The sequence below is a fragment of the Gopherus flavomarginatus genome, chromosome 2 (genome assembly GCF_025201925.1).
Source record: "Gopherus flavomarginatus isolate rGopFla2 chromosome 2, rGopFla2.mat.asm, whole genome shotgun sequence".
In the NCBI taxonomy this organism is placed as follows: Eukaryota; Metazoa; Chordata; order Testudines; family Testudinidae; genus Gopherus; species Gopherus flavomarginatus.
The window spans coordinates 166,097,888-166,116,803 of NC_066618.1; the positions used below are offsets into that span (position 1 = coordinate 166,097,888).

General features: G+C 54.5%; 1 protein-coding gene across 9 annotated transcripts in view; it reads right to left on the bottom strand.

The window, feature by feature from the left end:
- LOC127044810 (G protein-coupled receptor kinase 5-like) overlaps positions 1-18,916 on the bottom strand; it is a 75,726-nt gene that overhangs the window by 28,108 nt on the left and 28,702 nt on the right. Inside the window, exon 1 of one of the 9 annotated variants that reach the window (XM_050939991.1) lies at positions 15,552-15,676. The exons of 7 other annotated variants lie outside the window; for them this stretch is intronic. In XM_050939991.1, the coding sequence (XP_050795948.1) occupies positions 15,552-15,675 (124 nt within the window). In that variant the 5' untranslated portion in view covers position 15,676. Of the gene's footprint in view, positions 1-10,238; positions 10,335-15,551; positions 15,677-18,916 lie in introns of those variants that run through there. One more of the 9 variants, XM_050939994.1, reaches the window with a different exon arrangement.

Genomic DNA, 18,916 nt, shown 5'->3' on the forward strand with positions numbered 1-18,916 from the left:
GTCCCTCCGACTCACTCAAGGGGACCCACAAGACATGGGTTGCTATCGCTGTGGCCAACGAGGTCACATACGGGCCCAGTGCCCCAAGCTCAGGAACAGACCAAGCAGACCCAACCCGCAGAGGGTGGACTGGGTAAAAACCCAATCGGAGGAGGGGCTACATTCCCAGGAAAGGGGGGCTGGCAACATACCACCTGTGAATGCTCCAGGCTCCGGGTTTTTGGTTTACCTGGTGGGCACGGGGCTGCCCCTCTGGAAAGAGTGCATTGTTTCCCTAAAGGTAGATGGAAGGAAGGTCACTGGGTACTGGGACACGGGCGCAGAGGTGACGCTGGCCCGGCCCGAGGTGGTGGCCTCAGATCGGATGGTGCCCGACACCTACCTAACCCTAATGGGCGTGGGCTGAACCCCATTCAAGGTGCCCGTGGCAAGGGTACACCTAAAATGGGGGGCCAAGGAGGGCCCAAGAATGTGGGGGTACACCAATATTTGCCCACTAATGTGTTAATGGAAGGGAACCTCAAGAACTGGCCTAGTAACACCCAAAGTGCCCTGGTCGTGACTCGTAGTCAGAGTCGGCAAAGGGCACTGCAACCCGACAACGGGAAAGGTACTCGACCCGAGGTGCAGGACTCTAACCCAGGGAGCGGGGAACGCCCAGGGGCACGGTTCAGAAAGGCTGCAGCCTCAGACCCAGCCAGCAAAAGAGAGCCGGTCCCCATCCCTGTCCCAGCTGCGGAGTTCCAGGCCGAGTTGCAGAAAGATCCCTCCTTGCGAAAGCACAGGGACCGGGCTGACCTTAGTGCGGTACAAACCATAAGGAAAGGTTGCAAGGAGAGGTTCCTGTGGGAAAAGGGGTTCCTGTACCGAAAATGGGCTCCCCCGGGGAAATAGAGTCATGGGGGATCAGGAGGCAGCTGGTGGTTCCCCAAAAGTTTCGTCACAAGCTGTTGTACCTGGCCCATGACATCCCTCTCGCAGGGCACCAGGGAATCCGGCGCACCAGGCAAAGGCTGCTACAGAACTTTTACTGGCTTGGGGTCTTTACCCATGTCCAACAGTACTGCCAATCCTGTGACCCCTGCCAGAGGGTGGGAAAGGCCTGGAACAAGGGAAAAGCGGCTTTAAGGCCTTTACCCATCACAGAAAAACCTTTCCAGAAGGTGGCCATAAACATAGTGGAACCCCTCAGCAAAACAACCCGGTCAAAAAAAAAAATACATCCTGGTGGTGGTGAATTTTGCCACTCGCTACCCCAAGGCGGTGGCCTTGTCCTCTATCAAAGCAAACACAGTGGCAAATGCGCTGCTAACAATTTTCAGCCAGGTGGGGTTCCCCAAAAAGGTCTTAACGAACCAGGGGTCCAACTTCATGTTGGCCCTGCTCCAGTCCTTATGGCAGAAATGTGGGGTCCAGCACAACTGGGCCTCAGCGTATCACCCCCAGTCCAACGGGCTGGTAAAAAGGTTCAACGGAACGCTAAAAATAATGCTAAAAACATTTATAAACCAGCACCCGCAAAATTGGAACAAGTACTTACCTCACCTGCTGTTCGCGTACAGGAAGGTACCGCAAAAATCTACCGGGTTTTCACCTTTTAAACTGTTGTATGAAAGGCGGGTAAGGGGGCCCCTAAACCTAATAAGGAACAAATAAAAAAAAAAAGGCCGCTCCCAAAAAAAAGTCAGTGGTAAGGTATGTCCTAACCTTCCAAAAAAGACTGGCCAAGCTCATGGGCCTGGCCAGGGAAAATCTAACCCAAGCCCAAAAAAGGCAAAAGGTCTGGTATAACCGCACGGCACGGGCCCGTGCCTTCGCCACCAAAAATCAGGTAATGGTTCTCATCCCCGTAAAAAAAAACAAACTCCAGGCCGCCTAAAAAGGGCCCTTCAAGGTTATCAAGCAACTAGATAAGGTAAACTATGTGGTAAAGCTGTCAAACCGGGCACATCACCGTCGGGTGTACCATGTAAACATAATAAAACCATACTATAACAGGGGAAATGTGGTGTTGGCCGTGTGTGGACATTGGAAGGGGCAGAAAAATAACCCCTTAGTAAATCTATTCCCTAAAACAAAAGCTGGTTCCCCCCTAAAGGCAATTCCCCTCTCTAATCAACTAACCCCGGGCCAGCACGCTAAAATCAGGGGGGTGCTGCATCTATACCAACAGCTGTTTTCCAACCAGCCTGGACGCACTAATTTAACTATCCACCGGGTAAAAACCGGGTCACATCCCCCTATAAAATGCTCCCCTTTTCGGGTCACTGGTAAAACTGCCCAAAATCTTAAAAAAAAGGTCAAAAACATGCTGGCTTTGGGGGTAATCCAGCCGTATTCCAGCCCTTGGGCCTCGCCAATGGTGCTGGTCCCCCAAAAAAATGGGTCAATCCGGTTCTGTATGAACTATCAAAAGCTCAATGCCATCACTGTATCTGATGCCTACCCTATGCCCAGGCCTAACAAGCTCCTAAACAAGCTAAAAGGTGCTCGGTACCTCACCACTATAAATCTTACCAAAGGCTACTGGCAAGTGCCGCTGGACGCAGATGCCAGGCTAAAATCGGCCTTTATCACCCCTCTGGGGCTCTATAAGTTTCTAACCCTGCCCTTCGGCCTCAAAAAAGCACCGGCCACCTTCCAGTGCCTAATAAATCAGCTACTAAGAAAAATAAAAAGTTTTGCCGTGGCGTATATTAACAACATCTGCGTCTTCAGCCAAACCTAAAAAAACCACATGTCCCAGGTTAAACAAGTCCTAAACCAACTCCAAAAGGCTGGGTTAACAGTAAAGGCTAAAAAGTGCAAGGTGGAAATGGCTAAAGTATCTGACCTGGGCCATCGGGTAAAAAGCGGCTGCCTAAGCCGAAACCAGCCAAGGTGGAGGTAATCAAAAACTGCCCTGCTCCCCAAACCAAAAAGCAGGTCCAGGCCTTTATTAAAATGGCGGGGTACTATCAAAGGTTCGTGCCTCACTTTAGTGCCATAGCCGGCTCCATCACTAAACTGTGCAAAAAGGGAAAGCCAAACAAGGTAATCTAAACTAAGCAGTGCCAGAAGGCTTTCCGGGCGCTAAAGAAGACTCTGGTTAGTGGTCCAGTTCTGGCAAACCCAAATTTTAACAAACTCTTTATGGTGTTCACCAATGCCTCAAACACAAAACTGGGAGCGGTGTTAATGCAAAAAAAAAAACAAAACAAAACAAAACAAAACACCCCATCGTGTACCTAAGTAAGAAGCTGCTACCCCAAAAACAAAGCTAAGCGGCCATCAAAAAAAAATGCCTGGCCATGGTGTGGGCCCTTAAAAAGCTAAAGCCATATCTCTTTGGGCAACACTTCACCGTGTACACCAACCACTCTCCCCTAACCTGGCTGCACCAAATAAAAAAAGCCAACACCAAGCTCCTAAGGTAAAGCCTGCTCCTGCAGGACTATAACATGAACGTGGTCCATGTAAAAAAAAGTGCCAACCTAACAGCAAATGCGTTGTCCCGAAAAGGGGGCCCTAAACTTCCCCAGGTCACTAGGCAAAGTAACCCTGCTCAGTTCAGTCTCAAAAAAAAAAAAAGAGATGTGATGCAGTAGGGACTGTCTGTGTGGGGAGTGGAAGAGCAGGGGAGGACTTTAGGGGATGGACGATGCCAGGGTCTGTAACCTGAGCTAGGTAAGGGAGGGGAAAGGTCAACATCTTTGCCCTGGAAGGGGACAAAGGAGGGGAGTGGCAGGAGGGGAGCAGTTTGAGTTTGGGCTTGGGGCTGTGTGGGCGGAATTCAGGGTATCCTAGCTAGGATCCAAGCACCCTGAAAGCCCAGAAGGACTCGGTGGAGGGGTCCTGACTGTGCCTGCAAGCTCTGCTGTAACCTGTGTTCCTGTTGTCCAATAAACCTTCTGTTTTACTGGCTGGCTAAGAGTCACTGTGGGTCCCAGGAAGAGGGGTGCAGGACCGGACTCCCCCACACTCCGTGACAACTTGGCCAAGGTGAGGCTCAGAACTGGGCCCTGAATCCACTTCAGACACCAGGGGAGAAAGAGAGAGAGTGCAGATGATGCCCCTTCTCAGTAGTTTCTACAGGACTTTTCCCTCCATTAGATCTGCAGTTTTCCCTCCCCGCCATTGCTGGAGCATCAGAATTCGGGAGAACAGGATCAACTTTACTCCAAAAGGCCCCAGCTCACACTGGGCACCCAGGACAAGGCAGGGGTGACGCAGAATCAGGAAGCACACGGCCTCCTTTTCACACTGCAGAACGGGGATGATCCAAAGCCAAAAAGGGAAAGAGACTCCCTGTGACTTCTATGGGGCTTTGGAGCAGGCCTTCGACGTGGAGAGGAGCTTCCTGCTCCCAAGCACAGGGGAGAGCCTGACGGGGCCCTGCAAGGAGCAGCTCTCAGGCCCCATGCCAGTCAACAGGAGACGCGCCCACTCCTGTGCATGGGCTGGCCTCAGGATGCTTCGCAAGCTGTTAACAGTTATTCCCCGCCCCATCCAGGCAGGCAGCTACTGTTACCCCATGCTACAGGCGGGGCAGAGGAGGATTCAGCCCAAGAAGTCACCCCCCCCCCCACCATGTCTGGAAGGGAAAGGGCCACACGTCTGTGTGTTAAAGCACAAGCAGTTGCACTCCCGGCTCCCAGCCTTATGCTGGCCTGACCCAAGACACCAGCCCCGCCAGGGTCCATTCGTGCATGGTGCTGAGCGCACCCAGGAGCGGCTGAGCATCGTGGGGAGCACACCACCTCTCCCAGGGGCTCGGCACCTTGCAGGATTCGGCAGGAAAGAGCCCCGGTTTCCAAGCGCCCTGCAGCCCCATGGTGCCACTTATGGCTGAAGTTGCGGCGGAGCCAAGTCTGCACAGCCTGGCCTCCCGCGACTGAACACACTGTCCCTCTCCGCTCTGCTGTGTCTGAATGCACTGATCAGTGACTTGCTTTCCCCCCACAGCTAGCTGCAGCACGGTAATACACACGTTTGGCTCTTCCCCTCCCAGCAGCACTAATATCACAGTGCAAACCGTACCCTGACTGCAGGTCCGGGCAGGAGAGGGGCAGCCCCACTGCCAGTTCTGACGGCGGCGACCTGGCAGGCAGGCTGCAACACGGGTTTTCTCCACAGGAGCTGAGCCTAGAAGCCAGAGGGGGTTTGCGCTTCCTTCAAGAACAATGCCCCGTCCTCCGCGCTAGCTTGCTAATAACCATCTGGTTTCCTTATCTCTCAGGCTGGTTTATTGTTCCACACGCCATTCTCTGCTGGCCGGACTTGCTGGCAGCTATCTGCTCTCATCTGCGTGCAGAGGATGCAGGCCTGACTCTGAAGGAATGAGCTCATGGCCTGGCACGCTTCCCCAGGGGACAGACAACCTGCCCAGACTCCCTGACAGCTGCCTGCCCACCACAAGCCATGCATTCCTCACCCCACTGGCATCCCCTCTCTGTCCAAGTCCTGCAGGTCAAGCAGTGGCTGTGGAGAGGAGTACCCGGACCCTGAGAGTATATTCAGTGGGGAGGGGTGGTCTTTTCATTCTACAAATGTACAGCCCCTAGTACAGTAGGACAGAGACTCCCTGGTGCAAATAAATAGTAAGTCTCCAAGATCCAGAGCAGAGCTCTCAACCTGCCAGGGAGCGACATGCACAAATGATCCATCCAGGGAGAGTAAAGGGCTGGGAGATCCCTTCCTACACCGTCAAGGCAATGGCACTGCAACATCTGTTGTTGCAAATTCCTGGCATTTAAAATAACAGAAGGGAGGGGGAGTGTCGGGGGGTGGGGGGACATGGCAGGGAACGCTGCAGGATCACCCCAGGGTGAGGGAGAACCCTGCAGAGACATCCCTAAGAGATGTTCCCAGCCCAACGCAGCACCCACCATGCCCTGGAAGAGTGCATCCACATTCATCATGGGGCCCTCCTCAGCAGGGAGAAGCAGCATTTTGGATTTGTTCATTATGGAGTGACTGGACGGCGTGCCAAGGGCAGTGGCCCAGTCCCATCCTCTCATGGGGTTCCCACAGCTACGGCAGCAGGGACAGGTGCTGCACACACCAGGCTGCTTCAACTACAGCCTGTGGCACCGGCCTGGACCTCCCACTCCGACACCAAGAGGAAGGGAGGCCAGGGCTGCAGAACAGCACAGATGAGCTGGCCGAGGCAAACACCTGCAGCAGGTGGGTTTAACCCAGACAGGCATCTTACCAGCAGCTCCAGGGCTTTCCCGGGGTAGCTGCCCAGCCACAGGGCAGCCACAGCCCACGTGGGTGTCCTGTTCACTCCACACCTGGCTTTCCGACACATATGAAGGCTGGAGAGCGGAGCCTCGCAGTAGCAGGCAAAGAGCTATCATGGCCCCACCTCACTTTGCTCCTACTGCGCCCATGATACTGCATCCTCCTCTGCTCCCACCAGCAGCACAGCCATGAAAATGGGCCTGCTGGGTGCTCCCTCTCAGGAGGGCAGCCGAACCCGGCCTCACCCCTGCCTCCAGGGAGGGAGAGCGAGGAGCAGCTGTTGGGAGTTCCCAACCCACAGTGCTCCTTGCAGGACTGAGACGCCTGCCCCAGACAGAGCAGCCACGCGCAGAGCTGTGCCTGTGAGACTCCAATGCTATCGCCCAGCAGCTCCCAGGCCCAACTACTGGTTGCAGACACAGAGCAAGTACCGTGGAACTTGCCTTCGGAGCCTGAGAGCATGAGAGACTGGCGACCCGAACGGCATTGCATACCATTACCCAGAAAGGGCTTGCTCTCCCACTCTGCCCTGCACAGGGCTGGCACATCCAATGTCTAGAGCACCAGATGGCATGTGGCCTTGGAGGGGGGGGGTGTCCTTTGTACAGGTACGGCATGGCTCGGCTCTGCCCCACCAGCAGGCCTCATCCTGCCCTCAAGAGCCCCAAGGGGGCTCAAACACCATGGCCCAGTCAGTTCTTGGCCTTGGCACTGAGTCCGCAAACCAGGGGCGAGTCAATGCCAGCTGTGACATCAACAGGAAGGACTAGGCCAAGAACCCATCTCGCCACCCTCACTTCACACCTAGGCCCTGCACAGCTGGGAGAGGATAGCTCCCAGCCACACACACCCCCACCTGCCCCAGGAACAGAGCTGGGTGGGAAAACATGGAAAATTTTCAACCCAAAAAAACCCTGCAAGTTTTCCAGAAATTTTGCAAAAAAGATTCCCACCCCATTCTGCTCACAAGCCACTTCATGGTTACAACCGACAAAAGCCGGGAACCAAGGCAAACTCCGAGAAGCGAGGAAAGGGAATGAGCTATGGAGAGCCTTCAGGATCACTGCAGGGTTTCTATGGACTCTTTCTTTCCATAGGCACGCACACATGCCCTTCACTTATGAAGTAATTCCAGTGGGGATCTGACATCAGCATTCATTCCGGCTGCTTAGGGCTGGGTGTCAGCCAATAACAATCTCCACCGTTGACCAGCTGCCATCTAAAGGTCCAGTTATGTCAAGCTGAGCCAACAGGAAGCCAGGACCCCGCTACAATGCTGCTTGACAGAATTCCGGGGTCTTGTCTGCAGACTCCTGGCCAAAGGCCCCAGAGGGCCCATATTTCACCAAGTCCTCTAGGGATTTGGTCCAACAGAACTTCCTGCCGTAATCAATTCACTTCCTCATGCATGAATAGGCCAAACGTCAGAGAGCTGGAACTGGGCAGCAGAGCAGTCCCAGGCCCAGCAGTAAATATGATGCAGGAATTACACCAGCTTCTGCTGCTACGCTAATTCGCCTCTCTCTGTTCCCAGCCAACAGGGTTGTACCTGGTAGACACACCGTTTGGAAAGAGTCCCTATCTCTCTGCTCCAGTGTGGTTTCAGGAGCTGGGGAAAACAGTGGACTCCACAGCTTCCCAGTTAGCATTTGTGGTGTGCTGAAGAGTTCATCCTTGAGCTCTGGGATATTGAGGGAACTCATCTGTTTTCCACCAAAGAGGGAAATCAAAAGGAGCAAAGCCATCTGCGATAGGAAGTGCAGGGCGGCTGCTAGGGGCAGTTTTATCCCACTCAGCTTTTAATGCAGCATATCGGGACATTATTCCTCTCGCGGATACACACAGCAGCTTGGTTATTATTAGAGGTAAACCAAGAGATAGCCAGGCAGCAAACCAGGGCAAGAGGGATAGCTCAAAGTGACAGAGGGTGACACTGGAGCAGGACTTTGCTGTTCCACCAAATAGGGACAGGAACAAAGTAGCTTTGCTGAACCAACCAAACCAAAAACAACAATAAATACCCCCAGCCTTTCCTGGGCAGTCATCTGGACCATTATTTCTAAAGCCTCTTTCTACAGCCTCCGGAAAAGCGAACCCAGCTGCTCCGATGGAGCTGACCTCATGCCAGGGCAGTGCCATACTCTGCAACAGGTGTTGAGCAGCATGCAGACTACGGATGGTTTGCAAGAGTCCTGGTCCCATCTTGGGCACCAAGGGTCGGGGATGGAGAGGAGGGATAAGGCCCCGCTTGCTGTCTGGTGACGCTCACTCACGCTCTGCTTCTGGGATCAGCTGTCGGGTGCTGGCTGCCAGGAGGATGGTCTCTAATTTGGAAGGGGCGAGGAGCCTGCAGGTGGCTTCTGTTGAGTGTTTAGCACTGGGGGTGGGGGTGTCAGCTGGAGACAGATTCCCTGGCAGCTGCATTCCAAGGACGACTGTGACTAGCTGGGCCGGAACTCTCCCATGAGCAGGAGAAGCTGCTTTCAGATCAGTAACATCCTTGTTGGCTTGATCAAGGGCTTCCCCGAGGAGCCCTTCTGAGTGCGCCACATCAGCGTGCTCCAAGGAGCGGCGTGATGCAGGGCGGATCACCTCCCTGCTGCAGCAGACACACAGCCAGACCAGCTGCCCGGTGGATTCCAGGCAGAGAATTTTGGCCCAGGGAGCCTAGTGCCAGGGCAGAGACTTCATACCTCAGTTCATGCTGCCGGGGGCCAGCCACCCTGGGCACAGGACTCACTCGCAGCAGCAGGACGCTGCATCTCCCCTCAGTCCTGCTTAAAGGGACAGCATCACTCAGTGCTATTGCTACTTGCACCCTTCTGGTGACAGCCCCAAGGGAGCCACTAGCAGACCAGATCCAGATCAGCTTCCATGATCCTCACCAGCACAGACCTGGCACCAGCTTGGCCAGCCAGCTCCTTCGGCAAAGGAGAGCTTCCTGCTGGGACTTGCTGTTGGTACCAGCATCCCTAAGGGAAAGCCTAGTAAGTCCTGCACATGGAGAGAGCGCGACAAGCATGGGGGCTTTTTGCAGAAGCACCCACATGCTCTGTCCCCAGCTGGTACAGGCAGCTGCCCCACTGCAGTCCAAGGAGCTGGATCCTACACCCAGCCATCAGTTCTTTGAATTGCAACCATGCTGTGCAAAGCCTGGGTGGGCGGCAGGGGGGAGATGTGCTGTAAGGGCACAGGACACTGTTAGCAATGGCCTTGCGCTAGCCTTTGCCAGCATTGCCAGTTATTAGGCTGCTGCTAAAATTCAGACAGAGAAGGACTCCGCTGTCCAGGCCAGAGACCCAAGGAAGAGAGAAGTTGCCTTTTGCTTTACCCCTGCAGGGTTCTTAGAAACCGCCTTGCGGCCAGGGGGCTCCTGCTCCCTCTGCCCCTCTCTGCTGCCCTTCGGATATCTGGCTAAGGAGAAGACACGCTATGCTAGGCTAGCCTGCTGCTTTCAGGCAAGGTCTCAGCCAGCTGCTGAGAGCTTCCCAGGGCCAGGGACCCCGTCAGCCAGCACTGGGACCCCAGCCCTGTCTGTCACGGACACAGGTGCCACGAGCCTTCTGAGGCCTGATGAGACCCATGGTGGAATTCCAAGGGCCTGCAAATGCCACTGCTCCAATGTTGTTGTGTACATGATGGTTGCCAGGGCAAAGAGCAGCTGATTTGCTGTCAAGTGGTCGCATGGCAATTAGTGCTCCTTAATGTGGAATCCCTTGATCACGCAGTCCATGTGACCCAGCAACTGGCTTCCTGCTCCCCATAGAGCTCTAACCACTGGCCTCTGGAGCGCCTGAGGCCACAACGCATTTCCCCAGCAGCCCGGGTGTCTGAACTCTGCTCAGCCAAGGCAGGGAGCCTCGGGGCCACACAAGTGTGCGTAACACTGTGCAGCCAGGTGGGGACAGACCCAGAGGTGCAGCCCAGAGACTGCCAGGCCCCACTTTACCAGCAGGGGTTTTCCAAAGCACCCAGAACTCCCCCTGGAGCCAATGGGAGATATGCCTACTCACCTGGGAGCACGAGGCCCAGGCCGCTCCTCCAGTGCCTGCTAACAGCAAGGCTACACTTCTCTACCATGTCCGTTCCACTGATGCTCCAGGGAAGGAGGGAAGGACTGCAGCACACCCACCTGAAACCAAAGGAGGGATTTTCCTGCCCGGCCCCTCTTTGGATTGCACAACACCACTGAAGAAGCTGTTTAATATGGATTATTAAAGTGATGAGGCCTTGGATGACCTGGGCTGACTGCCTACTTTCCCGTGTGGATTTATTTCTTTATCTTCTTTTATTGACTTCTGTGAGCTAATAATTCTCTAGCCAGGCTGCCTCAGAAATACAAACTCAGCAGGAAAGGGCCAGGGTTCCCCTCCAAACAAGACAAGGCATTCTCTTCTTCATTACTATTATGGTTGCGCCCAACAGCCCCAGCTGCGATAGGGGTCCCATTGTGTTAGGGGCTGTACAGACACACTGTAAGAGAAGCAGAAGAAATTTGCTGCTAGTTTCAGGTTATTGTACGTCACTAGAAATGCAGGCGTTGTGTGTGCGCACCAAGATGTGTTATATCAGCAGGATTCTGATCCCAAAGAGCTTTTTGGTGGCGTGTCAGCAGCTGCTTAAGAAAATGGGAATCACTGTCCAGAGGAAACCAGACAGACAACGCGAACAGAGCACATTTTTTACTATATGACCACGTGTCCAAAGAACAAAGACACTATTCCCATGACCAGGCCAGGCCAGGTGAAGTAACATAGATGGCAAGGAGACTTAAGAAGAGCAGGTACATGACAACCAAGCACGACCCTCGAGCACAACCCGGGCGTGGCTCTTAAGAGGAGCCTATAAGCTAAACAAGAACTCTGTGCAGAGTTCCAGGAATCAAAGGAGGGACAAGGCAGTGCCCTTCTCAACTGTACCGGCAGAGAGGGCATCAACCCCAAATTCTCCCCCTTACTCCTAACCCCCTTGGAGTTAAGAAGTTACAGGTCAATACATCAAAGCACTGCCTGTTTTGTTCCCAGTTCCTAGGCCAATGGGATCAAATTTTGTCCAGCCACGAGGTCATGTTGGCAGCCCGAGGACCACCCTTAATTAGCACAAAGGAGACTCACGCAAAAGTCACAGTCTTCAATGCCACTCCCCTGCTGAAGCAGTGCAAGCTGGGACTTGTAGGCTGCTCCACTGCATTACAGACCAGGGCAGATGCAGGCCAGGTTGCATAGCTCCATGGCCGCTATTTGCCTAGGAGGCGGAGGCTACTCTCAAAGGAATGAGACGCTGAAAGGGGCCTGGGACTCCTGGAGGCCGCTGGCAAATGCCATGTAACATAAGCCAGGGAAGCAAGTTGCTGGCGCCACTGAGGACTGAAGCCCCTTTCCACTCACTGGCTCACGAGACCAGTAAACCCCACACTGTGTCACACAGAAGAGTGGGACAAATGCTGTTCCAGCTCCTATCCAGCAGCTTGTCCCATCTGTCACGGAGCAGCTCCTAGAGCCAAAGGCCTGCCCCATCCCCAAACCTGAACTTCCCTGCTGCCAGGGCAGCCTCTGATGCATTGTTCTGCCCTCGTTAAGAAAAGCAATGGATCCCTGTCCTGCCAAAGGCCAAGCTCTACACCTGCCCTGCACCCAACTCCCCACGAGGACTCTGCCTGTTCCACGTCACCCTGCAGATGTTTGGGTACGCAGCGATAAAGCCTGTGCCATTAGCTGAGCTGGCTCTAAACACCACAGGCAGCCCCCCACTTGCTGGAATTTCTGCTTGGAATGGCTGAGCACAGCTCAAAGTCCTGTACAGGGTTTGTTCCCTCATAAGCTCAGCCCCCACCCATATTCACACTGTGCCCCCCATAAAAACGCAAGCTGCTGAGGGGGTGCCAAGCAGAACCAAGAGCCGGCAGGCACTACTCAGGCAGCATGGACGCCTGCCTCAGTTTCCCTGTACTCCGTGGGGGCAGTTATCCAAGTTCCTGAGGGACTGGGACCCCAGCCTCCTTTTCTGAAGCCACAGCCAAAGCTGGGGTCCCAAGCTCTTGGGGACATAGGTAACTGCCCCCACAGAATGCACATGTGCAAATGCACACTTCAGCCTTGCAGCTTGAGAAGGTGGCCCTGGGTCTCTGTTCCGTGGGAGTTTCTCACACCGGGAAAGGTGTTAGAGAAAGAGGCCCAAGGGCCATGGCCCTTCTCTGCCCCCCTTATGAACAGGAGCTGGCTCCCGCTCCCCCATACAACAGCAGCCCATCACAAGGCGTGTCCCCAGAGCAGCTCTCCTGATTTCTCACTTAGCACATGGCATGGGAACGGCTCATGTGTTGGCACAGAGCTCCCCAACTCGGACGCCTGAGGATACACAACACTGTGTCATGTCCTGCAGGATCTCAGCCCAGTTCCTAAAGCAACAGGCACCACATCTCACAGACAAGCCTGTTGTGGTGACCCCCATCGCTGTAGGCTCAGCAGACACACCGAGGACCCAATGGCCCATAGGGACACTCTCCTCCCCGGAGGGCTCTCTAGCAGAGAGGTGTGGACGCAACCTGTGGGAGGGAGGCTCCCCTCCCTAGAGCAGCCAGCCTGTTGCCACTTGCTCACATCCATCACTTAGCCCACCAGGATCCTTCCACTCCATAGGAAAGGTCTCCGCAGCTCCCCTCCTCCTCAGCTCCACCCTTCTCCCCCTGCACAGCCTGGTAGCGCTAGCTCTGCGTACAGCCTCCCACTCAGCATGAATAATCCACTACTAGTTTAGCATGCCAGACTGGGGGGGGAAGAGGGGGTAGGCGTCCCAGCTCCAGGCCCCTGCAAGTTACTCACCAGAGCTTCCATTTCCTCCTTCACGTCCTCTCCCCTCCCAGCTCCCTCCTTCTGCAGCGGAGGGGCAGCCCTGGCAGAAGGCAGCAGCTCCCCACTTGCTGAGACAGATGAAAAGCAAAACTAACAGTCCCTCCTGGCCTTAGAGTGCAGGAAATCTGCACAGCAAGGATTGGTGGGGGGGTGTGTGCAGCCTCTAGTCCCTTCATCATCATGGGGTCACAGAGGCCAGAGATGGGGGAACTGGCCTCCTAGGCATCCACTTTGGCTCCAATACCTATTGGCCCACGAGTTTGTTTCTTTACTGCACTTAGCTTTACCCAGCAGCTCTGGACAGAGGTGCTAAGTGGAGATCCCAACTCGCCTGGAGTCATGCGGAAGCCCAGCTCCGCTGTTGCTCCTCAGCAGAGAGACTCCATGGACTGAGTTTCCCAGGGCGATGGGACACTGTGGGCATGAATGGGATCACTGGTCCCAGGCCCAGGCTCCCGGTAGCCTTGGGTCACCTTGGACAGGGAGGCAGAGCGAATCACACCCTGCAAGGGGGAAACACAGACAGCCCAAAACTCCAAATCTGAGCAGCAACCAGGGCGTGCCTGCAGAAGGGAGACCTGGCGGGAGAGAATCCCCCACCACATTTATTAAAATCTCATAGTATTGGGGCCCAGAATCATGGTTTTTTAACAGTCACGGTTGCCGATATTGAACCACTCTCTCAGCCTTGTACAGAGATTCAGAATTTTAGTCCCAGGGTAGGATGACACTAGAAAGACTCGGCTGTAGCATCGACACTTCCTCCATCCACAGGAGGGGGGTTCCCATCTGCGTAGTTAACCCACCTCTCCAAGAGGCAGTTACGAGGTGGATGGAATAATTCTTCCATGGACCTTGCTGTGCTACACTGGGAGTTAGGTTGGCTTAACTACATCACTCCTGGCACACATTACTTCACAGCCCCGCGCGACATAGCTAGGCCCATCTCATTTTTGAGGGCAGACCAGGCCTAAAGTGGAGGGATTGCTCAGACAAGAGGTTTCCGATTCAGGCAATAATCAGGAGAGGAAAATGATCCCTAAAGCATTTGTGTCTGAAATTCATTAATGATGGGAAAGAGCTTTGACTTGAGACCCCCAACTGGTCTCTCTACTCCCAACAGGACTGGAACAGCCCCAAGCCAACGGCAGAGTTGACCAGTAGCTAGTTTGATGTCCAGAGGTGAGTGCCCAATACAGAGGCTGGGAGTGGAGTCGTTGTTGGTTAATAGGTTCTTTAGCTCCAAGTGGCTTTTATGGAGTAAGTCCCTGTTTTATTTATTCCAGATCACTCAGCAGCACCTGAGCAGGACTCGGCCTGAAGCAGAGAGACTCCAAAATTCAGCAAGTCAAGACTAGCTCCTATCACACAGGGCAATATTAACAAGCAGCACCCAGGCTGTGAATTCTGACCTGTGGCTTTCAGCTCTGGTTATCTACCCCCTGGGCGCAGAGGTGGCTTTTCTTTAATTCGAGACAAAGAGCTTTGCATTTGCTGGTTCTTGGAGAGAGATTTCTCCCTCTTTCACTCCGCACAGGAACTGAAACCCCCAGCCTGTTCCTCCCGTGTTTTAATCAAGCTCGATAACAATCTTATTAAGTGCTAGTTGTACTTCATTTCGGTCATCAGCACTAAGCCACGATAAGAATGTAGACGTCTGGCATTCTAATAAAATTACATTCTTCCATGTGTTTTACATTGATTTTAAATAGAAAGGGCGTCCAGTGCCAGGCTTTGCCAAGCTGTCGCTGTTTCCTCCTCTTTCTCTTCACTTTTATTTGAGTTTGAATTCTGCGTGGTTGTTGAAAGGTGCCAGGCTGACCTTCCCCTCTGGCCCATTCAGCCCTCAGCCACCTCCAAGGCCTTGTCATCACTGCTAAACAAGAGTGTTTTTACCAGAGATAGTAAAACAAGGTGAGGTCAGCACTATCCTCACCGGGATTGGCCTCACCTAGTTTGCCTCTCAGTAAAACCAAAGTGCCTTGTCATCCCTGTGTTCGGACCTCGGGATACCGTGCGCAGTAGTTAGCTACCCTGATGTCAAAGACACTTTTTTTTTTTTAAGCAAGGAAGACACGGCTTTAGACTGAGGGCCCCACTTAGTGCTACTATTGAACGGAGTGAGACTCTGCCACATTTCACCAGGGATCCACTGAGCGGCTCAGCAGCTAGTTAAAAACAAAAACACCCCACACGCCACATTTCAGCCACCGCTGCTCCATGCTGGGTTCAGACTGCCAGCCAGAGGGGACAGTCTTATCCTCTCCTCTTATCAACAGGACGTTCTGATCGAGCTGGGCAGTGACCCAGGCAGCGACAGTCAGCTGTGCCTGCTGCAAGAGGAGGCAGCAGCAAACCAAGACAATGGAGACCCTTCCATTTTTAAACTTCATAAAGAAAACCCCCACAAATTTGGCAAGAAATAATATGAAGTAACATCAAATGCTCATTTAGGAGAATAAAACTGAAACTTACCATCACAATCAGAGAAATCGGTCAACGTCATGCTGTGCCATGCCCAGGAAGGAATGAACTCCTCCCCTCTCCGGCTGCAAAGTCCAGCTTCATCCCTGCTGTGCAGCGGCGATGCACCGTCCATTCACTGCTGCACTGGCCACCCCTCTTTCCAAGTCCACCCGTGATTGACAGCTCCTCGCCTGGAGCGCCACCCTGTATCCCAGACAGCACCCTCCCCACCCCCTCCATCCACATCCCAAAAGTCAACCTCACAAGCCATATGCTCTGTGCCCGTCATGGTCCAGCTCCCTCAGCAAATCCTCTCCACTGCAGTGCCAACTCTTTCCACCTCCTTCTTCACAAACCACCTACCAATGGCTTCCTTCGGGCAGATCCTGAGGCCCCTGCCCAGCTCCCGCTGGCCTCTCTCCCCTCAGCACAGCTGCAGGCCCCACCATTCTCTCTCTAGGTGCTACGGCCACAACCCTGGACCAGAACAAGACTCAGCTCAAGAGTGTCTGATCACTAGGGCCAGCAAGGGTCACACCAAAATAGCCCTGGAGATCAGGGCCCTGTTGTGCTGGGCCCTGCACAGACAGTCAGAGACAGACCCTGGCCCAAAAAGCTCACAACCAAAACAGACAGGGCAGACGCAGGCTGGGCGGACAGTTATTATTACCCCTTATTTCAGATGGGAATGAGGCACAGAGACATTAAGTGACTTGCCCAAGGTCAAGCAGGGAGTCTGTGGCAGCGGGAGGGCTTGACCCGAGTTCTCCCAAGCCCCAGCCCAGTGAGTTGGCCACCTGGCCACCCTCTCACCTTGGAAGCAAGTGGAGGGTCAGTCTCTCTGCTTGATTCCAATACAAAGACCTGGAAGCGAGCCGCTGAGAGGGGATTGGAAGGTTTGTGTAAGAGTGAAACACCATCCCCCTGACCAGCTATGGAAGAGGGGCAGTGCAGAGGAGCAAGTACCCCACTCAGCCAAGCGCAAGGGAGGGGGGACCATACCCAGCACTTACATGCAGCCCCGGGGGCCCTGGAAAGCTGCTAGGGAGCGCCTTGAGGGAGTCCCCCCAGCTTCAGTCTCACACTAGAGAAGGCTGCATTTCCCCAGTGAGCAAAACAGCAAGGCATGGGCAGCAATGATGTCTCTCTCGCCCTTCCTGCACAGAGGGGCCGGGGGCTCGGTTACACCTGTGAAGCACTAGGAAATGCTTGGACAAGGTCCACTGGGCCATCATGAAGCAGAATGGAGCTTGCAGCTACCTTGCCAAAGGTTAAAAGCAGCCTCCCCATTCTCCTGCACTGTTCATTCCAGTTCCCTCGAAATATTTACATAAGCATTAGCGAATGGATGCAAGCCAATAACCCCCTTGTTTTAACTCTGGCATTTCTCCCCGCACTCTACGGCTGCTCACCTCTCTGGGTAGGAGCAAGCAGAGGCGCCTTTCTCAGAGACATGCTCTGGCTGCTGGGCAGGAATCACTGGGTGAAACTCTCTGGCTGTGTGCTGCAGGAAGGCAGCCTGGATGATCCCAACACTCCCTCCTGGCCTTAGAGCCTATGCAGTGTGAACATACACACGCCCCTCTTCCCAAGTGACAGGTCTCAGTGCTTCCCAGGTCCCTTGCACGCTAAGCCTGCAAACTCAGAGCCCTGGAAACTTTGAGGGGAGCACAGAGCCGCTCTCTGCCACTGCTGGCCAGCGAGGAACCCTTTGCACGGCCCAGCCCCTCTGCAGGGGAACCAGCAGTCAGCCACACAGAAGGCGCTGTTATAGGACAATATTTGGAAGCCGCTTTCTGGATATAAAATAGATGGCAATGGGGATTGCATGCCAGCCCCTCCCTGAGGTCTGACACACCGAACCCCAGACCCAGCCCAGGTCACACACACCAAACTCCGGCATCACCTGCAAAGGCAGGGAACCTTACGCAAGCCAGGCTGGGGAAGGCAAGCGAAACAAATCCAGACACACCTCAGAGCTCCTGCGCTCCCAGCCCACCCTGCAGTACTCAGGGGCTCTGTCTGGGCCCCCGGTATTTCACTGCCTGAGGGCTGGCTCTCCATACGGGTCATCCATGCCCCATATGTGGCAGGCTGGGCTAGTTAGGACAGTGCCTGCCGTTAACCACCCTCTATCAGCTGGAAGGCAGCCAGGATTCTTGCTGGGTCCTTTGGCCCATGAAAGGGAAACATACTAAAGTCAGCCTGATGTGCCAGCATACAATCAACCCAGGTTGTTAACCCATCACACCCTACAGCAGTGAGAGCGATGCCCAGATGGGGTCACGTGCCCTGCCTGCTCTGAAAACATGCCTCCTGGAAATACAGCTCCACTCCCAGAGCAGTAGCCTGCCCTGAATCACAGCCTGCGCAAACTGATAGTCACATACCCAGGGCCCTGGGCAACCCCTTTCACTTACCCTCAGCTCAGACGTGAGGGGACGGCTTCGGGGCAAACTAATGTCTCGGGGGAAGGGGGGGTCAAGGAATCTACTGGGCCAGCATGCCCCAGTCAGACCCAGCAGGCAAGTCAGCTCTGCTCCTGGGCCAGCAGCTCCATAAGCCAGGATAAGGCATCTCATGTTGTCAGCCCCAGAGATGGTTCCGTGCTCCTGGATACCAACCGTGGAAGACCCAGGGTGGGTCAGGCCCGAGAGACCCCTGTGACGAACTGGGAATGTTCTTAATGTTTGCTCTGAATACTGTGTTGGTGCCTCAGTGTCCCCCATGCAGTTCTTCAGTATCTAGGTGGTGGAATAAGGGTGTGTGATTGCTACAGAGCAAAGGGCCAGTGCACCTAAATGCCTGGCACTCTGTCTCCTAGCAACTGATGGCCTGGGCCCCTCCTCTGCAAAGGTGCCAGCTGAAGGTGTTGGAGACAAAGAGGTCAGGTGACCTCCTGGCCCGGGAAAGGGGCTGAGCAGAGAGGAGGGGAGGGGTTGTTAGTCTGGAGCTGGCTGGGGACGAGGAGGGAAGTGCAGATGTGGGGGGTCTGGCTCACTGCCCCCCAGAATGGACCCGGGCGAGGGGTCCGGTTCGCTGTATATACAAGCTCTGTTTTAGACCCTGTTCCTGTCATCGAATAAACCTCTGTTTTACTGGCTGGCTGAGAGTCACGTCTGACTGCGAAGTGGGGGTGCAGGACCCTGTGGCTTTCCCAGGACCCCGCTGGGGCAGGCTCGCTGTGGGAAGCGCATGGAGGGGCAGAGGATGCTGAATGCTCCAAGGAGAGACCCAGGAGGTGAAGACGTGTGAGCGTCTTGCCCTGAACAAGTCTGCTCCAAGGGAGAGGAGGCTCCCCAAAGTCCTGACTGGCTTGGTGGGGAGCAGTTCCAGAGCATCGCCCAGTGACTCCGTGACAACTGGTGGCAGCT